The following is a 21,095-nucleotide window of genomic DNA, read 5'->3' on the forward strand; positions in this document are numbered from 1 at the left end:
TAAGGGCCTTCATTTTCCAAAAATGAATTTATCAACTTTTAATACTTTTTAAGACCCCGCGGACACCCTGATATGCATATGAAGAGAAGTGTTACAATAATACAACATCAGCATTTGAATGGTATTGTGAACTCATTCCAATTTGACCTTTGACATCATCTGACATGAAATTAATTTAAATTTATTTGATCTCATAGATGTGGCTGTTGTGGTCATAGCAGCACCAACTGCTGCAGTTAATGTGGTGAATTCAGATGACTTTGACATAGTCCTTTTATGTTTTCCCATTTTAAATGCCTATTGCCTGCAGTGCACAGTTAAGCTGATGCCACCGGCGTGGCGGTGCCACCGGCTTGAGCCCGTCATCGCTGCTCGCAGCTTTAATTTTTTTTTTTTTTTTTTTTTTTTTGACTTCTCGGGTACTTTTGGGGCACTTAACATGCTCGAAAACTCTTGAAACTTCGCACAGGCGTCGGAATGCGCGGCCATCAGAGCCGGGCTGAAGCTGGTACCCGGGCGTGGCAGGGGGGCTCGACAGCGCCCCCTAAAGTGGGGTCTGAAAACTTGGTCCATATATCAAACACACTTGCACGTACATGTATGAAACTCGGTACACATATAGACCTCATCGGGCCAAACAACTTTCGTGCTCATAGTTATGCGTCAGCCCAACAGGAAGTGAGCTATAATCGGTTGTTCGGAAAACCCATGCTCTGGAATTTAATATACTCCTCCGAGGCCATTGTTTCGATCATCGCCAAACTCGGTCAGCATGAAGAGAACATATCCAGGATGCTAAATTGCGAGCGGATTTTTGATATCTCAAACGGTTTGGCCGTGGCGAAGCAACGAATTTATGGTGAGAAAAGGGAAACAGGAAGTGTGTTATAACGTCAGCAAACATTGACTGATTTGGATGAAACTTCAGCTGTGTGTTCGTTGTAAGAGGCCGATCACATGGATATGACTTTTGTGAGTCAAAGTTATAGCGCCACCAACTGGCAGCAGGAAGTGTGTCACTTTCAAAAATGCTTTGAATCACCATCTTATTTTCACCCCATTTACTTCAAACTTCATCAGTATAATGTGAAAACATGACAGATAGAGACGTATGAAATGGATTCCTGAAATTTCAAATACTGTTGCCATGGCAACGTGTCAAATTTTAATAATCTTTTGGCTGTTTTGAGGCTCTTAGCATGCTTGAAATTGCTTGAAACTGCTTGAAACTCAACACACACATCAGAGATGTCAGTCAGTACACATTGGCAAAGCATCAGAAATGGGCGGGGATGAGGGCCTCTCTAGCGCCACCTTTTGACAAAAGTGGGGGGGTTAGTTTTATCTTCAGTCACCAAACTCGGTACATATATTGTTCTCTTTGAGCCGGACAACTTTCTAATTTACAGTCATTAGCTCCGACCAACAGGAAGTCAGATATTTTGGTTTTAAGGTGAATTTTTGGTTAAATCGGGGTCTGAGTTTTTACGTTCTCCTCGTAGGCGATTTATTCAATCTCCACCAAACTCGGTCAACATGAAACAAAGATACGGAAGATGCTAAAATGCGAACGAATATTGGATATCTCAAACGGTGTTGCCATGGCGAGGGATTAAATAAGGACAAAAAAAGGGGAACAGAAATTGTCTCATATCTTGTAAAATAATATTTTGATTTAAATTAAATTAAGATTGTATGTTTGGTAATTGAACTTAGATTAATTTAAAATGACTGTACTATTTTTCAGATGAATATATATATATTTTATAAATATTTATTTGTATAATGTATTGTGCCCGTGTGTGCTGCCCTTCCCTCAATGAACACAAGATGGCAGCATTGTGTTAGTTTTGAAGCAGGATAAAAAAAAAAACTTGTTTCTCTCTCTCTCTCTGTGTGTGTGTGTGTGTGTGTGTGTGTGTGTGTGTGTGTGTGTGTGTGTGTGTGTGTGTGTGTGTGTGTGTGTGTGTGTGTGTGTGTGTGTGTGTGTGTGTGTGTGTGTGTCTGTGATTTCTGAGGACATACATTTGTAGACATTTCATGTGTCCCCGTACATATATTGTTCTCTTCGAGCCGGACAACTTTCTAATTTAACTAATCTAATTTAACTAATTTAAAACTTTCTAATTTTAAATAAAAACGTCATGTGCTGTGTTTGCCAAGATCACGTATGATGCATATGCAGGGTATATGCAGGAATCCTGAAGTAAATTTTAATACCTTTTTAAGACTTTTTTAAGACCTTCTCAAAATATTTAAAGACCTCATCGGCGATGAGAACTACTGTTGAGCAATAAAATAAAAATATATAATCATAAGCTATAACAAAAATATATATTAAATTAGGTGAGTGGATAGTTAAAAAAATTTGCAATTACAAAAAGTAATTCTTGAAAAAACATCTCTGGACTAATTATCTTATCACCTGACAGCCGTGATTCCATGTACTCATTCAGACAGAACTCTTTTTTAAAACAGAGGAGTGTGAGTGTGTTTTCTATACATGTGCTTTAAGGTCATGTGCTGTGTTTGCAAAGATCACTTTTGACACATTTGTCTTTAAATTCATTATTTACTGGCATAGTTCAAATTTATTTTAAAACAAAATTCACATTGTTTTCTACAAGTGTCTGTTTATAAGTGTCTTTTTTTCACAGAAAGTTTTTGTTTGAACGTGAATATTTTTATAATTCAGGGTCTGAGTTTTTACGTTCTCCTCGTAGGCGATTTATTCAATCTCCACCAAACTTGGTCAACGTGAAACGGAAGCTTAACGCATTAAAAATATTTAACGCAAATAACGCAGCGTCCGTTTTTATATCCATTTTTGCTTAGCGTTACATGATCACGCTCCTATTCATGTAAATGCTTCCAAGCGCGACAAGACACAAGAGAGCGCGCTGTATGCCAATGTCCTGTCTGTGTGTGTGTGTGTGTGTGTGTGTATGTGTCAGTGTCCTGTCTGTGTGTGTGTGTGTGTGTGTGTGTGTGTGTGTGTGTGTGTGTGCCAGTGTCCTGTCTGTGTGTGTGTCAGTGTCCTGTCTGTGTGTGTGTGTGTGTGTGTGTGTGTGTGTGTGTGTGTGTGTGTGTGTGTGTGTGTGTCAGTGTCCTGTCTGTGTGGATGCGTCTCATGTCAGCTAATCAAGGGACACTGACACACACACACACACACACTCGACGCATAGATAGACACGCGTTAGTTTCCTGCTCACATCGAGTTCTCTTTTGCTCTTGAACAACCAATAACACAGAGGATTTTGAGTATTCTCATATTAGAGTCTTAAATTAGTTAAATAACGTCTTAAATTAACTTTAAAGAGTTGTGAGGAAATGAGATGCGCGGGACCGCGCGTGAGATCCGCGGTTGTTCTTAAAGTGACAGGAGCACTGATGATGCCTGTCATTAATGTTCATCAAAGAACAACGGGAACAGAGAAAATTGTAGCTTTAATGATGATTCATCTATATTTCATTTATTATTTATGCAGTTAAGGAAGGTTTGATAACTATTACATTTCTGTATAACAGGTAAGGCCATGGGTAAATATAACATTTATTATTTTGGGTTTATGTAAAGATTGTTTTAAGTTCACTTAAATTAAAAGTTGTTTTTTAAAGCCTAATAAATGTTGAAATTGGGAGCTTTCAGTTATACTGTAATGTAACGTCATTAATGTTTCATAGAGACTTTAGTATCAGTGATACTGGCCTTCATTCATAAAAAATGACAACACAACACATATTTACAATATGCTGTCTTTAAATTGTTTCTAAATTAATTTGGAGAGTAACTGAAATTATTACAATATCAAAATATTAAAAACTTAAAATATTAAAAACTTGCGATTAATCGCGATTAATTACAGAAAAAAATGTGATTAATTAGTTAATTTTTTTGTTAACGATGCCCAGCACTAATATATATATTATAAATATTTCTTTGAATAATCTATTGTGCCTGTGTGTGCTGCCCTTCTCTCAATGAACAAAAGATGGCAGCATTGTGTTAGTTTTGAAACAGGATATAAAAAACATTCCATGTCTTTCTTTCTGCCACTCTCTCTTAGGCTTTCACAAATAACTATCACTTGAAATAAAAACGTCATGTGCTGTGTTTGCCAAGATCACATATGATGCAGATGTCTTTTAATGAATAATTTACTGATATAATTTAAATGTATTAAAAGTAAATTTCACATGGTTTTCTAAAAGTGGCTGTTTATAATAAACTTCCATAAAATGTAGACACGTATCTTACTCTTACCTGACACTGATATTAAAATCATCTTTGCATTTTACTGTGATTTGGCTCAATTTATAAATTTTTTTATAAAAAAAAATTTATTGGACCACCCATATTGAAATGAAAGCACGCTTTATGGTGCATAAGATTGGTGCACAAACGGTAGCTAAGGTAGGTCAAAAACACATGAAGAGAAATGTTAGGATAATACAACATCAGCATTTGAATGGTATTGTGAACTCATTCCAATTTGACCTTTGACATCATCTGACATGAAATTAATTTAAATTTAATTGATCTCATAGATGTGGCTGTTGTGGTTCGTTGTCATAGCAGCACCAACTGCTGCAGTTAATGTGGTGAATTCAGATGACTTTGACATAGTCCTTTTAGTTTTTCCAAATTTAAATGCCTATTGCCTGCTGTGCACAGTTAAGCTGATGCCACCGGCGTGGCGGTGCCACCGGCTTGGGCCCGTCATCGCTGCTCGCAGCTTTAATTAATGGTTGCTTTTTTTCACTTGATCTTTCATTTATAAACAATGTTTACTTTTAAACAGCATACAGCCTTTACATGTTTATGTATTATTTACTTATGATTATCATCATATATAATAAAACATTTATTTAAAAAAAAATTTTGGTATTGTACCGACTACTGGAACTACTACTATACTCTTTCAGGTGTAAAACAGTTTGAATAGTTGTTAATATGAGAATTATGATGCATTATTTAAGAGTTTTAAGTATTATATAACATGAGTAGCTCTCTTTGACTTTCTTTTTTAAAAAGTAGCTCTCAAATAAAAAAAGGTTGGAGACCCTTGACTTAGACAAAGCATCGCGGTTTGCAAGCTGTGTGACACAAACGTGAAATACTCTGGAAATACTACCAAATGTCAGTGTCAAGCTAAAAAAGCTGTCAAAGAAACTGTTCAGAACAGGCCACTTGCTGCAATTTTTAAAACTCCATTGTTAATTGCAATACTGCACTTTATTTACTTTTCAAAGGCTTGTAAGCTACAGTTTGCACGGTTTCAATAAATTGAACTAATTTTCTCAACACATATTTGATTCATTTTGTCCAGCATTTGCAAGCTGTAGACTCTGTCCAGTCAGAGACATATATTGTGTAATTGATGATTTTAGTTTTCAGTTCAGTTAATTCAATCTAAGTAAATGAAACACTCACAAGATGTCACCAAAATCACTCTGTCCCCTTTAAATCTTTCAGAAAATGATGTAAGTGTATCGAATTATATCGAATCGTATCGTTGGCTGAATATCGTGATATATATCGTATCGTGAGCTGAATATCGTGTATCGTATCGTATCGTGAGATTAGTGTATCGCTACAGCCCTAACATACAGTGCAGTTATTTACTGGATTGACAAACTCACAGCCATAAATTTTCAGCACACACAACTGCATTTTCAGAAAACGTAGACAGATCTTTGAAATTATTTTGAAAGCATGTGTGTCAGTCTTACCTTCCATACAGGCAGCAGGTGAAGCCAACACAACCACCAACAACTGAATCATCTTACTGCTCAACATTATAGACCTAAAGAAAAAGAGATATTAAATCACAGACATTATCACTGACCCAAAAGAACAAAATCATCGAAATAGGTCAATCTTATATTCATAATGTCTGCTGAGAAAATCTATCTTTGAAAATCGTGCCCTGTGAACTCTGCATAAGACAAAGTCGTCGGATCACTGTTCTTTTCACACTGCATGACTATCTGGGGTAGCATTTAGTTGCTGCTGTATGCACACTGCACGATGGATTGGCGACAGGGGGTTTCACATTGCATGACTTTACTCTGTGATATCTCTGTCTGGTCCACAAACTAGGTTTCATAACCAAACACGTGATAAGGAAGTAATAAAGAAATAACGCGAGATCACACACGAGTGAGACCAGAGTTCTCGAGCGAGACTGGAATTGTTATTGAAAATGATAACCCACAAGAAGCTTGCAATCCAAATGGTCTTAGCGCTGATTTGCAGCAAAAATGAGAAAAAGAAAAAAAGATGATTATGGAGGAGGAAATGTTTGGGGAGACGCAGGGAGCAAGGATTGTGTGTTCTGCAAAGAGAGTTGGAGGTAAAAAATAATATTTTGCAATGTGCTGCTGTTGTGGCTGGTCAAGCAAATATTTGTGCTTTGTTTCGGTTTGATATAATTGTGAATACATCTATTAAAATACTGATATGCTGGTTGTAATGTATGTACTATTGGGTATCCAAGTTTTGTGATAAGCCTGCCCTCTAGTGGTGACCTATATAGTGATGTATAGAAAATCGAGTTCAGCTCCAGTTCAGTAAAGAACAACGCGAGTTGCACAGCAGACGATTGTGTTGCGTTATTATTTATCTGCCAGCAGACACGACACTGGTCTAGAACTCATCCCCGAACTTCCTGCCTTGTTTCTGGATCTCTCATTGGCTATAGGTCATCACCAATGTAATTTTCAGTCACATTTCACACAGCAGGATTTAGAATCGCCGACAGGTCCAGATATTTAGCATGCCAAATACCGGGCGTCGGCGACAATGCGTCAATTCTCTCAGATTGCGTCTTTGATAATTCACACTGCGTGATTATCACTCGCATGAACGAGCACCAATTTGCCTATGATTTCAGGCATTTGTCTGCAATTTTGCAAAACATTTACATTTACATGTATGCATTTGGCAGACACTTTTATGCACTTATTACAGGGACAATCCCCCTGGAGCAACATGGAGTGCCTTGCTCAAGGACACACTGGTGATGTTGACTGCTGGGATCGATCCAGCAACCGTCTGCCTGTCAGTTCAGTGGTTTAACCCACTAGACCAGGGTTCCTCAAACTCGGTCCTGCAGTGTTTAGCTCCCACCCTAATCAAACACACCTTTGTGTGATTTTCTAGTGATCTTGAATACCTTGATTAGCTTGCTCAGGTGTCTTTGATAAGGGTTGGAGCTAAACTCTGCAGGACAGTGGCCCTCCAGGACCGAGCTTGAGGAACCATACACTAGACCATAATCTCCATCTGCGTCACCTGTCGGCGAGTGAAAATCGAGCCTAAAATTGTGCATTGTGAACACCGCATTAGTATCCTTTTAACAGTTAAAGGGATTTCCCATGACAATGCTAGTAAATGCATTTGTCGGTTACGTTAAAACCATGCCTGTAGCATACATTATTTGTCAAGCACAGCCTGATAACAAGATACTTAAAAGGTCCCATGGCATGAAATTTTCATTTTATGAGGTTTTTCAACATTAATTTGAGTTCCCCTAGCCTGAACATTGTCCCCAAGTGGCTAGAAATTTTGATCGGTGTAAACCGAGTTCTGGGTGTCTTTCTCTGCCTTTGAGAAACTAACAGCTCAGACGAGCTGATCTTGAATTTTCCTGTTATGACGTCATAACAGGAACAGTTACCTCCCTTTCCTCCGCCCAGAGAATTTGGCATGCCCATGCGAGCACCATATTTGTTTGTCCTCGAGAGATCATGGCTTGTGAACTAGTGAATGCTGGCAGTTTCTCAGTGTTTGGATGTACAAATGAAAACAGAAGTCTTTTTTCAGTTCCTTCTGATTTGTGATCAGTGATTTCTGATGTGTAGCTAATTATTCAAGTTCAAACAGAACTTTATTATTCGTGCACACGCTGCGGCTTCTCTCTCTCCCGACACAGAACAGTGTTTTCGTGTTTTCTATCTTGTGAGTCAGTGTTTTTGTACGTCCTCGCCGCGTCGATCTGTTCTAAAATGTGCATACAGTCGTGAGTTTCTGCTCAACATCGGCAGAGCCACATCTTAACTCATTCATCTCGACAGCTGTAATGGTACATTACATGTGTTACAAAGTTGGTAGAATAAGGAGGAAGACGGCTCGGCATGACTAGGACTAATTTTTATGTTTCTCATGTTTATTCAGAACTCTCAGATACAAACAAAATAAACTCGCGCTGACAGCGCTCTCACAACTCAGTAGTTACAATATATAACTTTGTTAGCAATCGCTCCGTCTCTGGTCCATTGATGTCCGGTTCGCAAACAAATCATTCTTTTGAACCGGTTCTTTTTAGTGAACCAGTTCTTTTTAGTGAACTGGTCGAACCAGTTCACCAAATCGGACTGAATCGTTCTAAACGGTTCGCATCTCGATTCAGCGCTGATCCATCATTTACTAAAGTTACTAACTTTCTGACATGAGTGACAGTCCCTCCGACTAGAAATAAACTAATAACCTGAAGTATATGCTTGTAAATACAACAGTTCACTGAACTGAGACGTGCTGAGAGAACTGATGAGAAGTGACATCCTCTTGTGCCTCGTAAACCACGCCCCCTCCGCTCATTTCAAATGCAAAGATGTCAGCCATCACAACAGTGGGCATTTTTACTGAAATCTCACAGTAGACACGCCCCTTGAAACAGGGCATTCAGCCAGAGGGCAAACATCAGTATAGAAAAAAATGCCTTTTATTTCTAAATTATGACATTTTATGATGTAAAAAATCATACTAACAATACAAGTACACCTCAGAATACATTATAAAATAAAATAAAAAATCCATGCCATGGGACCTTTAAACATGAGAATCAGGTAAAATTTGCAATGAATGATCCACAATACAAAATAAACAGAATATACAGAAGAGGATTATTTTGGATATACAGAAGACTATTCTTTGTTAACGTTAGTTAATAAAAATGCAACTGTTCATTGTTAGTTCATGTTAACTCAGGTCCATTAAATAATATTAACAGATACAACTTTTGATTTTAATAAAACATTAGTAAATGTTGAAAATTAACATCAACTAAGATTAATAAATGCTTTAGAAGTAGGCCTATTGTTCATGTTAACTAAAGATTAACTAATGTTACCTAATTGAACCTTATTGTAAATGTTACCAAATGAACAATAGTAAAGAATCAGGACATTTTTAATCAATATCAACGGCATGGTTTAGTCCAGAATATAAAAATATAAACAAATGATTACAAATAAATAGCATATAAGCCTTTAAATAGCCTATTTTAAGTATGTGGTGCTGTGATGAACACCAAAGCAAATAGAAAAATCTGAATGGCTGTTTGAAATGTTTAAATGCTGTTTAGAAACAGAAAGTAGCGCAGCTGCTTTGTTTATGGGGTTACCAAGGTAACGGCTGCAATTGTGCATTTCATTTTCTTGCCTTGTTCCATTGTCATGCTTCTCATTCATGTTGGGCTTGTTTCAGAGGGAGCATGCAAATGTATTATTAATCTTATGCCTGATGAAAATGGCTTCGTTAATGTTTCTTGTCTCATCACATTGACAGTAACAAATAGCAATTAATCACTTAAATTATAGCCTATATTTTCAATAAAAAAAATGTTCATTAAACAAAATGTATTGGTTTGTATCCCTAAATATTTCTGTTGGCCGTTTAACATTTCTATTTTAAAACAGCTGCCAAATATTAACCCTCTGGACCCGAGAAACACGCCCATGTGTTTTGCTGGATTTTTCCTCATGTCAGTGTAAAACAACTTAAAATACTCCGTCATTTTTGGCCTCACATACATGAACGATATGTCTTTACAAAGCTTAAAGGGTCTGCTTTTATTTGTGTGCACTCAAAATAAAAATTAAATGTTGTGCTTTTCGCTAAATAAAGAAAACAAACAGGATGCACGTTCTCCTTGTGAAGTCCTCTGAAATGTGTCACAAAATGAGCTGTAACTCCGTGAAAAATTGCCACACAGACACGACAGATATATCTTTATAAAGCTTGGAATGTCTACTTTTAAATGATTTATATAAACAAAAAATATTCTCTGTTTATGTGATTCGTATGAAAACAGCGAGAGGTACAGTTCCTCCAGCAGAGTTTCATTATCTTTAATGTGACAACACACGCAAAGTGTGAAGGAACGCAAACCTGTAAATGCCCCTCAAAGCAAAGAATCAGTTATATAATTTTCATTGAGTTTGGAAGAAAACAGAACGTGATTTTCACATGAGAATTTTTAAGGAAAACAGTTCTTCTCACTTATATTAGCGTTATTGATGCATACACTTCACATTGTAGGCCAGTGGTTCTCAAAGTGTGGGGCGCGCCCCGGGTACTGCAGGGGGGGCGCGGGACATAATTTTTTTTTTTTTTTTAAACGCCAAATGACGTAGCGGGGGCGCAGGACATTTAAAAAACAACAACTACAACTGTCAAGTTACCTGTCGTCCCATGGAAGATGGATCGCTTTTTAAAAGGCAAGAGAAAAGCAGTAGATGAGGTCTCACAGACATCCCCGGCAGGTGCTGGTCATTTAAAAGCAAAATGCAGAAAATATAATGAGGCATATCTTGCTCTCGGCTTTACTGTTAATGTTGTTGGCGAAGAGGAGAGGCCCATGTGTGTCCTATGTCTTAAAACGCTGGCAGCAGACAGCATGAAACCTAACAAATTAAGAAGACACATTGAGACGGTACATCCGAATTATGTTCAAAAGCCACTTGAGTTTTTTAAAAGAAAACTTGATCAATGTCGTGGGCAGCAAAGTAATTTTGTAAAAGCCACTTCAGCAACAACGAAAGCACAACTGGCTTCGTACAAAATTGCTTATCGCATTGCACAATGCAAGAAATCACACACGATTGCAGAAGAATTGATTCTGCCCGCTGCCATGGATATGGTGTCAGTTATGCTTGATGAGGCGAGTGTCACGAAATTAAAGACTATCCCAGTGTCTAATGACACAATATCAAGATGAATTTCTGATATTGCAAATGACGTGGAGGAACAGCTCATTGAGAAAATAAAAGGGAAACGTTTTGCGCTCCAAGTTGACGAGGCCACTGACAGTTCCAAGGACAATTTGTTAATCGCGTATGTGCGCTTCGTTGATGAAAACTCACTGACTGAAGATATACTGTTTTGCAAGTACATCCCAAACAGAGCAACGGCTGATTAACTTTTCAAGATTATTGATTCGTACTTGACAGAGGCAGGGATTAAATGGGAGGACTGCTTGGGAATTTGCACGGACGGCGCACAGACCATGGCTGGAAAACGAGCAGGTTTGCAGGGACTCATCAAGAGAGTCGCACCGAAAGCGTAGTGGACTCACTGCTTTATACACCGAGAAGCGCTCGCATCACGGCAGTTAAGTCCTGAGTTAAATGATGTTTTGACGGACGTTGTTACTGCGGTAAATTACATCAAAACAAGACCGCTGAAATCCCGACTGTTTTCCACGCTCTGTCAGGAGATGGGCACCGATCACAGTGCTGTGCTGTTTTACAGCGAAACGAGATGGCTCTCCCGTGTCAAAGTGCTATCCAGGGTGTTTGAACTCACGGAGAAAATTAACATTTTTCTGCAGGAAGAAGGATTGACTGAGCTTGCCAGCAAGTTCAGCAATGAACAATTTTTAATGAAATTGGCATATCTCAGTGATATGTTCGCCAAGCTGAATCAATTAAACCCAATTAAAAAGTCAACTCATTCGTCCAAAAATTGGAGATGTGGGGCAGGAAACTTGAGCAAGGCAATACAGATTCATTTGAAAATCTTAAAAGATTTTCAGAAATTAATAAGCTCACAGAAATCACACCGATCCCGTGTTTTTTGGAACACATTTCTGCTATAAGACGTCATTTTCAGAAGTACTTCCCTGACAATAGTGTGCAGTTTGATTGGGTGAGAGATCCGTTCACTGCTTCTGCACCTGGTGATCTGAGCTCCTCTGAGGAAGAGCAGTTCATTGAAATGACGTCTGACTCAAACATGAGGCTAAAGTTCCCATCACAAAGCCTCTGTGAATTCTGGCTTGGTGTGGAGAAGGAGTTACCACTCATTGGTCAGAAGGCAGTTGCAATTCTGCTCCCCTTTGCTATGTCCTATCTGTGTGAAACAGGGTTCTCTGCTGTTTCCTCACTGAAGACAAAATACAGATCTAAGCTCAACATTGAAAATGACTTAAGAGTGGCAACTGGCAATATCAAAGCTGCAGCCCCGCTTTGAAAAAATGTGCAGTGAAAACCAGGCTCACTGCAGCCACTGAGTGTTCATATGTAGTAGGGGTGGGAATCTTTTACCATCTCACGATTCAATTCGATTCCGATTCTTGAGGCCACGATTCGATTCATAATCGATTTTCGATTCAAAAAGATTTTTGATTCAAAACGATTCGATTTTATCCATAATGATTTCTAATCAGGTTTCTGATCATGATCTACTCTCATCTGCTTTGCTATACAGAATGACAAACGAATACATTAAAGTGTCGTTTTCACATTTATTAAGTTCAATTCTCAGGAAAGTGCCTTTTATCAAAAACATTGTCTGGTTCTCAATTGCTACTCATTAGTAGCTAGCTATAAAATAAGTTGGAACAAAAATAAAGTGCTTCTTCAAAATACAAAATGGTTGAAAATAGATGCATTTCCCAGGAAAGTTGCAGTTTACCACAAATATCATGTAGAACACAACCGGTGAAGACAAAAAAAAAATCTATATTTCTCAGTCAGACAAAGTAACTTAAAGAATAACAAGTTATGAAAATAAAGTGCTGGGAGTTTCGTGAAACACTCCAGTGTGCGTTGGTCTGCAGCTTGCGGCTGACGATACAGATCCACTTTCGCGGCACGGCTGAAGCACGGTGTTGTGACGCTTCCCTTCATGTGTATGTTGATGGGCGTTCCTCAAGTTTACCGCTATGGGTGTGCGTTTGAGCCAGCGGGGAATGAAAAACAAAGGACCGGCGAGAGACTTCCCTCCGTCTCCATGTGCTCTACTTCTATTGGATAGTCGCGTCGCGTTCAACGGATTCATTTGCATAAAGTTGAGCTTCGGTCAGCTTTTTTGACGTGCGGCATTTGTTCAAATGCAACAAATATTATTATTATTATTATTATTATTATTATTATTATTATTATTATTATTATTATATACTATATAGCATTACAATTATATGTTGAGCCACTAATCTCACTCAAACCTCTAGACCTACCCATAACCATTTCTTAAAAGTATGTAACGTTAGGGCAGCGTTACTCAAAGTGTGGGGCGCGCCCCACTGGTGAGGAATAGAGACATGACAAGTGGGGCGTGACAAACGGGAGGAAATGTGGTCATTTTTGAGCCCATCTCTATTAGGCTACCCTTTTCACATTGCCACAAATGAGTAAAGCAAGCCAACAAGCAAACTGCCGCAAGTGAAACTGAAAATAAAGTCTTAAATGCTCAAAAACACGATCATCTTCATTAAAACGAATGAGACTAAATGCTCTTACCAGTGCTTAGGTCGCTCATTCTCATATTGCAGTCTTTGATCTTGAAATGAGCTGATGAATTGTGAAACATTGTGATGCTTGAAATGTTTTATATCTAGGGATTTTATTATAGCCCAAGCAAGACAAGTCCAAAATGGTTGAAAATAGATGCATTTCCCAGGAAAGTTGCAGTTTACCACAAATATCATGTAGAACACAACCGGTGAAGACAAAAAAAAAATCTATATTTCTCAGTCAGACAAAGTAACTTAAAGAATAACAAGTTATGAAAATAAAGTGCTGGGAGTTTCGTGAAACACTCCAGTGTGCGTTGGTCTGCAGCTTGCGGCTGACGATACAGATCCACTTTCGCGGCACGGCTGAAGCACGGTGTTGTGACGCTTCCCTTCATGTGTATGTTGATGGGCGTTCCTCAAGTTTACCGCTATGGGTGTGCGTTTGAGCCAGCGGGGAATGAAAAACAAAGGACCGGCGAGAGACTTCCCTCCGTCTCCATGTGCTCTACTTCTATTGGATAGTCGCGTCGCGTTCAACGGATTCATTTGCATAAAGTTGAGCTTCGGTCAGCTTTTTTGACGTGCGGCATTTGTTCAAATGCAACAAATATTATTATTATTATTATTATTATTATTATTATTATTATATACTATATAGCATTACAATTATATGTTGAGCCACTAATCTCACTCAAACCTCTAGACCTACCCATAACCATTTCTTAAAAGTATGTAACGTTAGGGCAGCGTTACTCAAAGTGTGGGGCGCGCCCCACTGGTGAGGAATAGAGACATGACAAGTGGGGCGTGACAAACGGGAGGAAATGTGGTCATTTTTGAGCCCATCTCTATTAGGCTACCCTTTTCACATTGCCACAAATGAGTAAAGCAAGCCAACAAGCAAACTGCCGCAAGTGAAACTGAAAATAAAGTCTTAAATGCTCAAAAACACGATCATCTTCATTAAAACGAATGAGACTAAATGCTCTTACCAGTGCTTAGGTCGCTCATTCTCATATTGCAGTCTTTGATCTTGAAATGAGCTGATGAATTGTGAAACATTGTGATGCTTGAAATGTTTTATATCTAGGGATTTTATTATAGCCCAAGCAAGACAAGTCCAGTGTTGATTTGAGGCTAAATTGATAAAACATGCGGTTAACTCACTGTCGGCCGGTCATTACTTTAAAAAACAAAAACTTTAATTTAACAAACAAAAAAATACTTCAAACATTTTTCTAAATTAACTTAATAAATAAACTAAACGAAATATAAATTAAAAACAAAACAGAACTATTTTAATGGCTGCAAGTGCAACAATGTGTAATAGGGAGGATAAAAAACAGAAGAAAAAAAAACATGGGCTTCATTCGGACTCGGGCCAGGCTAGGGCCTCAGTGCTTGATAATAATAAAATAAAAAAACCTATTTTAGCTTTTCTTCTAAAGCAAAATGTATTTCCTATTTACACTATAAAGCTGCTTTGAAGCAATCCGTGTTGTAAAAAGCGCTATATAAATGAAGGTGACTTGACATATCATGCAGTGTTTTCAACCACATAATGTTTATTTTAGGTTTCAAACATTTAAGTACTAGTAAAACAATACATTTAGAGTTTGTAAAATACACACTTGTGTCACTGGAAGCAGCAATAACAATACATTAAAAAAATTATTTGCAGACGTTTTATTCATATCAGATACACATAGTGTAAGTAACTATAAAGTTTACTCTATTCTTCTCCCAGTTCACTGGTCACTTACTTGCATGTATTTCGGGAGAAACTGATTAATTCACGCGAAGTAAATCCAAATGACAGGACTCTGCGATGCAAACAAACATGGCGGTGCCCATCTCACGTTATAGATCAAATTCAAGATAATTTATGAAGGTTTTTAAATGGCAAAACACACTCACTTACACATATTTGAGAATTGGATTATTAGATAGTTGATGACATGGTAAGCAAGTTTGTCAAGTTCGGCCTGTATATATGTATGTATATATATATATATATATATATATATATATATATATATATATATATATATATATATATATATATATATATATATATATATATATATATATATATATATATATATATATATATATATATACATTAGTTATTTGTAGTTATTCATGATCCCTCAGCCTCTCTAAAATGTGATAATGCAGTTTAAAAATAAACTTGTTTGTTTTATTGTCACAACAGAACAGAGGAACATCAAAATATATTAAAGTTCTGAGAAATAAAATGTATAAAAACTATGAAACCCCAATGCTCATAATGTGGTTGAGTGGTGTTTCGTCCATTTTTATTATTTTTTTAAATATTCATTTATCGGCCATCATAAATGCCGATACCGATAGTTTGGAAAATGCCTAATATCGGCTGGGCTCTAATGGAAACATTAAGGGGAAACGTTCTAAAACAGCCTAATGGTTGCCTTAAAAAAAACTCACTCTGGGGGGGTCAGCTAGAATATTTTAAACATACGGATGAAAAGGTTAAAAATGTGATGTTAATAAAATAAATATTAACAGGTAAACTTAAAGCCTAATTACCATTTTGTTAAGGCGATTGGGGACAGGTGGGGCTCGGAACCCTTCCCTACCTCCAAAGTGGGGAATGGCAGAAAAAGTTTGAGAAACACTGCGTTAGGGTGAACTTATAAAGAAAAAAACATAACAAAAGTGTAAATCACAATAATTTCTTTATTGTGAAAATGTCAAAAGCGGTACCAATAGTAGTCCAAATGACGATGTGTTGCAGTCAGAGTCCTCTCTGGCGATATAGAGAATTTAAGTTATTCAATTTAAGCTTCACTCCACTAATCGAAGGCGCGCACGCGGTTGGTTTCTCATTCAAACACTAAAACACGGCATGTCGCAATCTGTGATGAAGCAGGCGAGAGTCAATGCGCGTTTGATATCACTGCCGTAAAACGCGATTTTTGAATTCATAACGTGCGCGGGATTTGTTTACGGTCGCTGTTGAACATGAAGATGAAGATCGCTGGATAAAGAAGATCATCGTATGGATTCTAAAGATGTGGATTACAGCGAACAAATTAAATTGGTGTATTTTGTGAATTTATGTTGCGTTTTCGTGTACTTTCTAGTCATTGTGTCCCACGGCAAACAAAATAAGTATTACTTGATAAATAATGGTTAAATGTTTACAGAAATGTTATTCATTTTAGAGTTTTAAAGTGTAGTTTTGTTTAACGTTATCCTTTGAACCGTTTGCAGCAGAAGTCACAAACAGCGAAATGTTTAGTGATGTCAATGTTGTACGTGTTAGATGAATGTATAACCAGACATTTTACATAAAAATACACATTATCGTGAGATCACGTTGCAGAATAACTGCTAAACAAACCAATAATGTATATAAGAACTTATCTTTAGAATAGGGGGTCAAATTGCCTAATGGAGAAAAATAAACCTTGGGAGAAACCAGGCTCAGTTGGGGTGCCAGTTCTCCTCTGGCCAATTAACAAACAGCGTATGATTATTATTCTTACAACTTTACAGGTCAGAGGTCATAATAGATCGGAATATTTGAAAGATTGGAAGCAACACGCCGGATATGGGTTTATTGAGGATGATGTGTCGATTAAATAATTTTTAAATAGGAATAATCGAAATATCTGAGTTATCACGCCGGAGACGGGTTTATTGAGGATGCCGTATTGATGAAACAATTATTAAAGTGCAGTATTCGAAAGATCAGAGGCAACACGCCGGAGACGGGTTTATTGAGGATGCCATGTCGATGAGGCAATTCCAGGGGGAGTCTAATTGACACGGTCTCTGCAGACAGGGTCATGCATAGGTCTTGTCCGGGCGCAGGTCCACCATCTGAACTGCATACGGCCCGGATCCGGCTGACTGCAGTAGACCTCGGGATAAAACAGAGAGACTAGCGTAGATGCCATTCTTCTAATGATTTAACGAGTACATCAGGTGTTATGGGAAGTGTTCCCGGTTCCGGCTGACCTAGTTAATGCAGCCTAACAATCATTTCATTGAAAAAGTGTTTTATGTGTATACCACAGAAAAGAGATGTGTTTTTAGTCTAGATTTAAACTGACAGAGTGTGTCTGCTTCCCGAACAATGTTAGGAAGACTGTTCCAGAGTTTAGGTGCTAAATAGGAAAAGGATCGACCGCCTGCAGTTGATTTGAATATTCTCTGTATTATCAACCTGCCAGAATTTTGAGACCGCAGTAGACGTGATGGAGTATAATATGTTAAGAGCTCGCTCAAGTATTGGGGAGCTAAACCATTTAGTGCTTTGTAAGGAATAAGCAAGATTTTAAAATGTATGCAATGTTTAATAGGCAGCCAGTGCAGTGTTGACAGAACTGGGCTAATATGGTCATACTTCCTGGTTCTAGTAAGAACTCGAGCTGCTGCGTTTTGGACCAGCTGGAGTTTATTTATTAAGCGAGCAGGGCAACCACCCAGTAGAGCATTACAATAATCTAACCTTGAGGTCATGAACGCATTAACTAACTGTTCAGCATTTTGCATTGAGAGCATGTGCCGTAATTTAGATTAGAGCCCGACCGATATATCGGCGGGCCGATATTAGGCATTTTCCAAACTATCGGTATCGGCATTTATGATGGCCGATAAATGAATGTAAAAAAAAAAACGGACGAAACACCGCTCAACCACATTATGAGTGTTGGCGTTTCATAGTTTGTCCACCAGAGGGCACTCTACAACGTGCAGATTGGCAACAGATTGGAGTCATGCTGCACGCTGCGAACATTCACAACAGATCAACCGTGAAGTGCATGGTAAGGTGGCAACTGTCACGAGACATACATTGCTTGAATAACAATTAAAAGAACATCCCCATCAGTTCTCTTAACTCAAATAAGCATGACAAAATTCGTGACTGCCAAGTTCAGTTTTGCTGTTACATGTAAGCCAAGAGTGAAATGGAATTAGCTTACGTTAGATTGTTACAGTATAGTTGACTGACTGTCAGTTTAACTCGGACAATGGACTGGATAAGATTCCTTAATAGCGTGACAGTTTGACAGCATGAGACGTATCATCTCTCCCCGTCCCGTTATTTTGAAAAACTTGTGTTTTACAATATTTTGCAGTCCATTTCTAAAGCTAGACTTTAGCTAACCACAAAGCTAGCTAATGCCATGGCTATCAGTGGAAGACCGCTAACATTAATGCGCTTGGAAATCACAACAAACTTTTTCTGCCTACATACAGTAATGATTACTGTATTTATAACTAGTATATTTGTAGTTCCAGTCCCTGCATTGTAAGTTAGGCACTTGGAGTGAAGGAAAGTGTTGCTGAGTCCGTTCAGACACAGCATTAACGAGTCACATAATGGATTTACTGCATCATCATCAGTAGTAGATTTTAGAAGGCAGGCAGAAAATGATTGAAAAGGGTTTGTTGTAGCTTGATGGATATAATTAAAAGAGTGCATGTAAAGGGATAAGCAAGTTGACATTGTAATTATAAAGGTAGCTCATATTTATACTGTATATAGTTTATATTTTGCTGTTGTTGTTATTTATCAGAACTAGGGATGCACGATATATCGGCAACATATCGTTATCGGCCGATAAATGATTATTTTTGATGTTATCGGTCCAATAAGAAAATTTGACCGATATAGTCAAGCCGATAGATAATGTATTATTTCCTTCAGCTGAGACGGACGCGCTGTCCACCATGATGGGTTTGAATTGCTCTAAATATGCTTGGAATCACTTTGAAAAGGAAAATACAGTTATGTGCAACATGTGCAGCGCAAGTCTTCTATAATCTACATAAAATGATAATGAGAATAGAATAGGCTGTAAAAGAGCGTTGTGTTTCAGCGCGTTTGTTGAGGGAAGAGCGCGCCCACGGAGTTACACCTTCATGACGAGCACAGTCAAGTTCGCTTGTGCATTCACAGCCTTTTGTGCCATTGTAAGTTGTAATATTATATTTATTATTATTCTGTGTATGTAATATCATATAGGATGCGTTTGGTTGAGTTAATAAACGATGCAGTAAAGCACTTCATTGTACCGGTCTTTAGCTTCAGCGCGCGCCCACGGAGTTACACCTTCATGACGAGCACAGTCAAGTTTGCTTGTGCATTCACAGCCTTTTGTGCCATTGTAAGTTGTAATATTATATTTATTATTTTGTGTATATAATCCCATATAGGATGCGTTTGGTTGAGTTAATTAACGATGCAGTAAAGCACTTCATTGTACCGGCGCGCACATTTCAAACAGAAATGCACAGCATTAATAACTACTGGGACTGTCCTATACATAACACTGCAATGAGAATATTTCTGTTATAAAACGTAGTGAATTCTCTGGGTTTAGTTGTTTTTCAGCGCGCTGTTGTGGGAAGCGTCAACAACGCATTCTGACCAGCACAGTCAAGTTCGCTTGTGCATTCGCGTCATTTTAAGCATATGTAAGTCGTAATATTACGTTTTTGTAGTATAAACATCTGATTAAAGTCATATAGGATGTGTTTCGTTAAGTCAATAACCCGCAGTGCTTCACTGTACCGGTGATCATCTTAAGTTTCAGCACGCTCTCAAACAGGGGAAGAGCATCCACAGGAGTTATAACCCTTCACCTATGCGTGATTTTGTGCTAATATAAGTTGTAATATTATATTTATTTTGTATAAATATCTGATTTTTCTCATATATGATGCGTTTAGTTGTTAATTAAACTTCTAAGCGCTTCAGTTTATGGTTGTTCGTTCATTCTCTCCAGCTTCAGCGCGCTCTCAAAACAGCAACATTATTCCTAATAGACTAGACTAATATTACAGATGTTTACTATTACTGTAATATTAAACATATTTTTTTTTTCAAAAACACAGAAGCATTATTTTTTATAATTAGCACTTTTATTGTTCTCGTATCATTTCCATCAACAATATGGTTTGATTAAAACCATTTCTTTATCGTCTGTGCGGAGGTTATTTCATACACTTGCATTCTGATTCTTTATTATGCAGCCTAAGTAATGCTGTTCAATTACTTGTTTGCATTATTTAGGTATATTATTTTTATTTTTTAGACAATATAATTTTTGGTAACATTTTACAAATAAGGTCTCATTTTATTAATGCATTAACTATCATGAACAAACAGAGAGCAATAACCTTTGTTTCTTTTAGTAATAAAATGTTTGTGTTTTGTAACAGTCCATTCACAGTTCATACCTAATGTTAAAAGACACAACTTTGGGTCTGAATATGTTGAGATTAACATGAACTAAAATTAATAAATCCTGTTGAAGTATTGTTCATTCATTGTTGGTTAACTAATACTAACAAAAATTAAACCTTATTGTAAAGTGTTAAAAATAAAAATTTTGGCCATAGGAGTGTAAAATTAATTTGAAAAGGTAAGGAATCTCACACTGGTTCAAATAGGCTACTGTAGTGTATAGGTTGGATTTATGTTGAAGTGTTTGGGACATGGCTTTTAATGGTGAGCCTTTTGTTTTTGTAATCAGGCTCTCAGAGTTTATTAAAAATTTGTATTTAGATTTATCG

The 21,095-nt window shown here is 37.5% G+C and overlaps 1 protein-coding gene across 2 annotated transcripts in view; it reads right to left on the reverse strand.

Annotated features, from left to right (window-relative positions):
* LOC307129489 (activin receptor type-1-like) overlaps positions 1-21,095 on the reverse strand; it is a 128,930-nt gene that overhangs the window by 77,355 nt on the left and 30,480 nt on the right. For both annotated transcript variants that reach the window (XM_079821945.1, XM_079821944.1), the window contains one exon: positions 5,734-5,807. In XM_079821945.1, coding sequence (XP_079678071.1) covers positions 5,734-5,800 — 67 coding nt within the window. In that variant the 5' untranslated portion in view covers positions 5,801-5,807. The remainder of the gene's footprint in view (positions 1-5,733; positions 5,808-21,095) is intronic.

The sequence above is a fragment of the Gobio gobio genome (genome assembly GCF_949357685.1).
Source record: "Gobio gobio genome assembly, chromosome: 7".
NCBI classification, from domain to species: Eukaryota; Metazoa; Chordata; class Actinopteri; order Cypriniformes; family Gobionidae; genus Gobio; species Gobio gobio.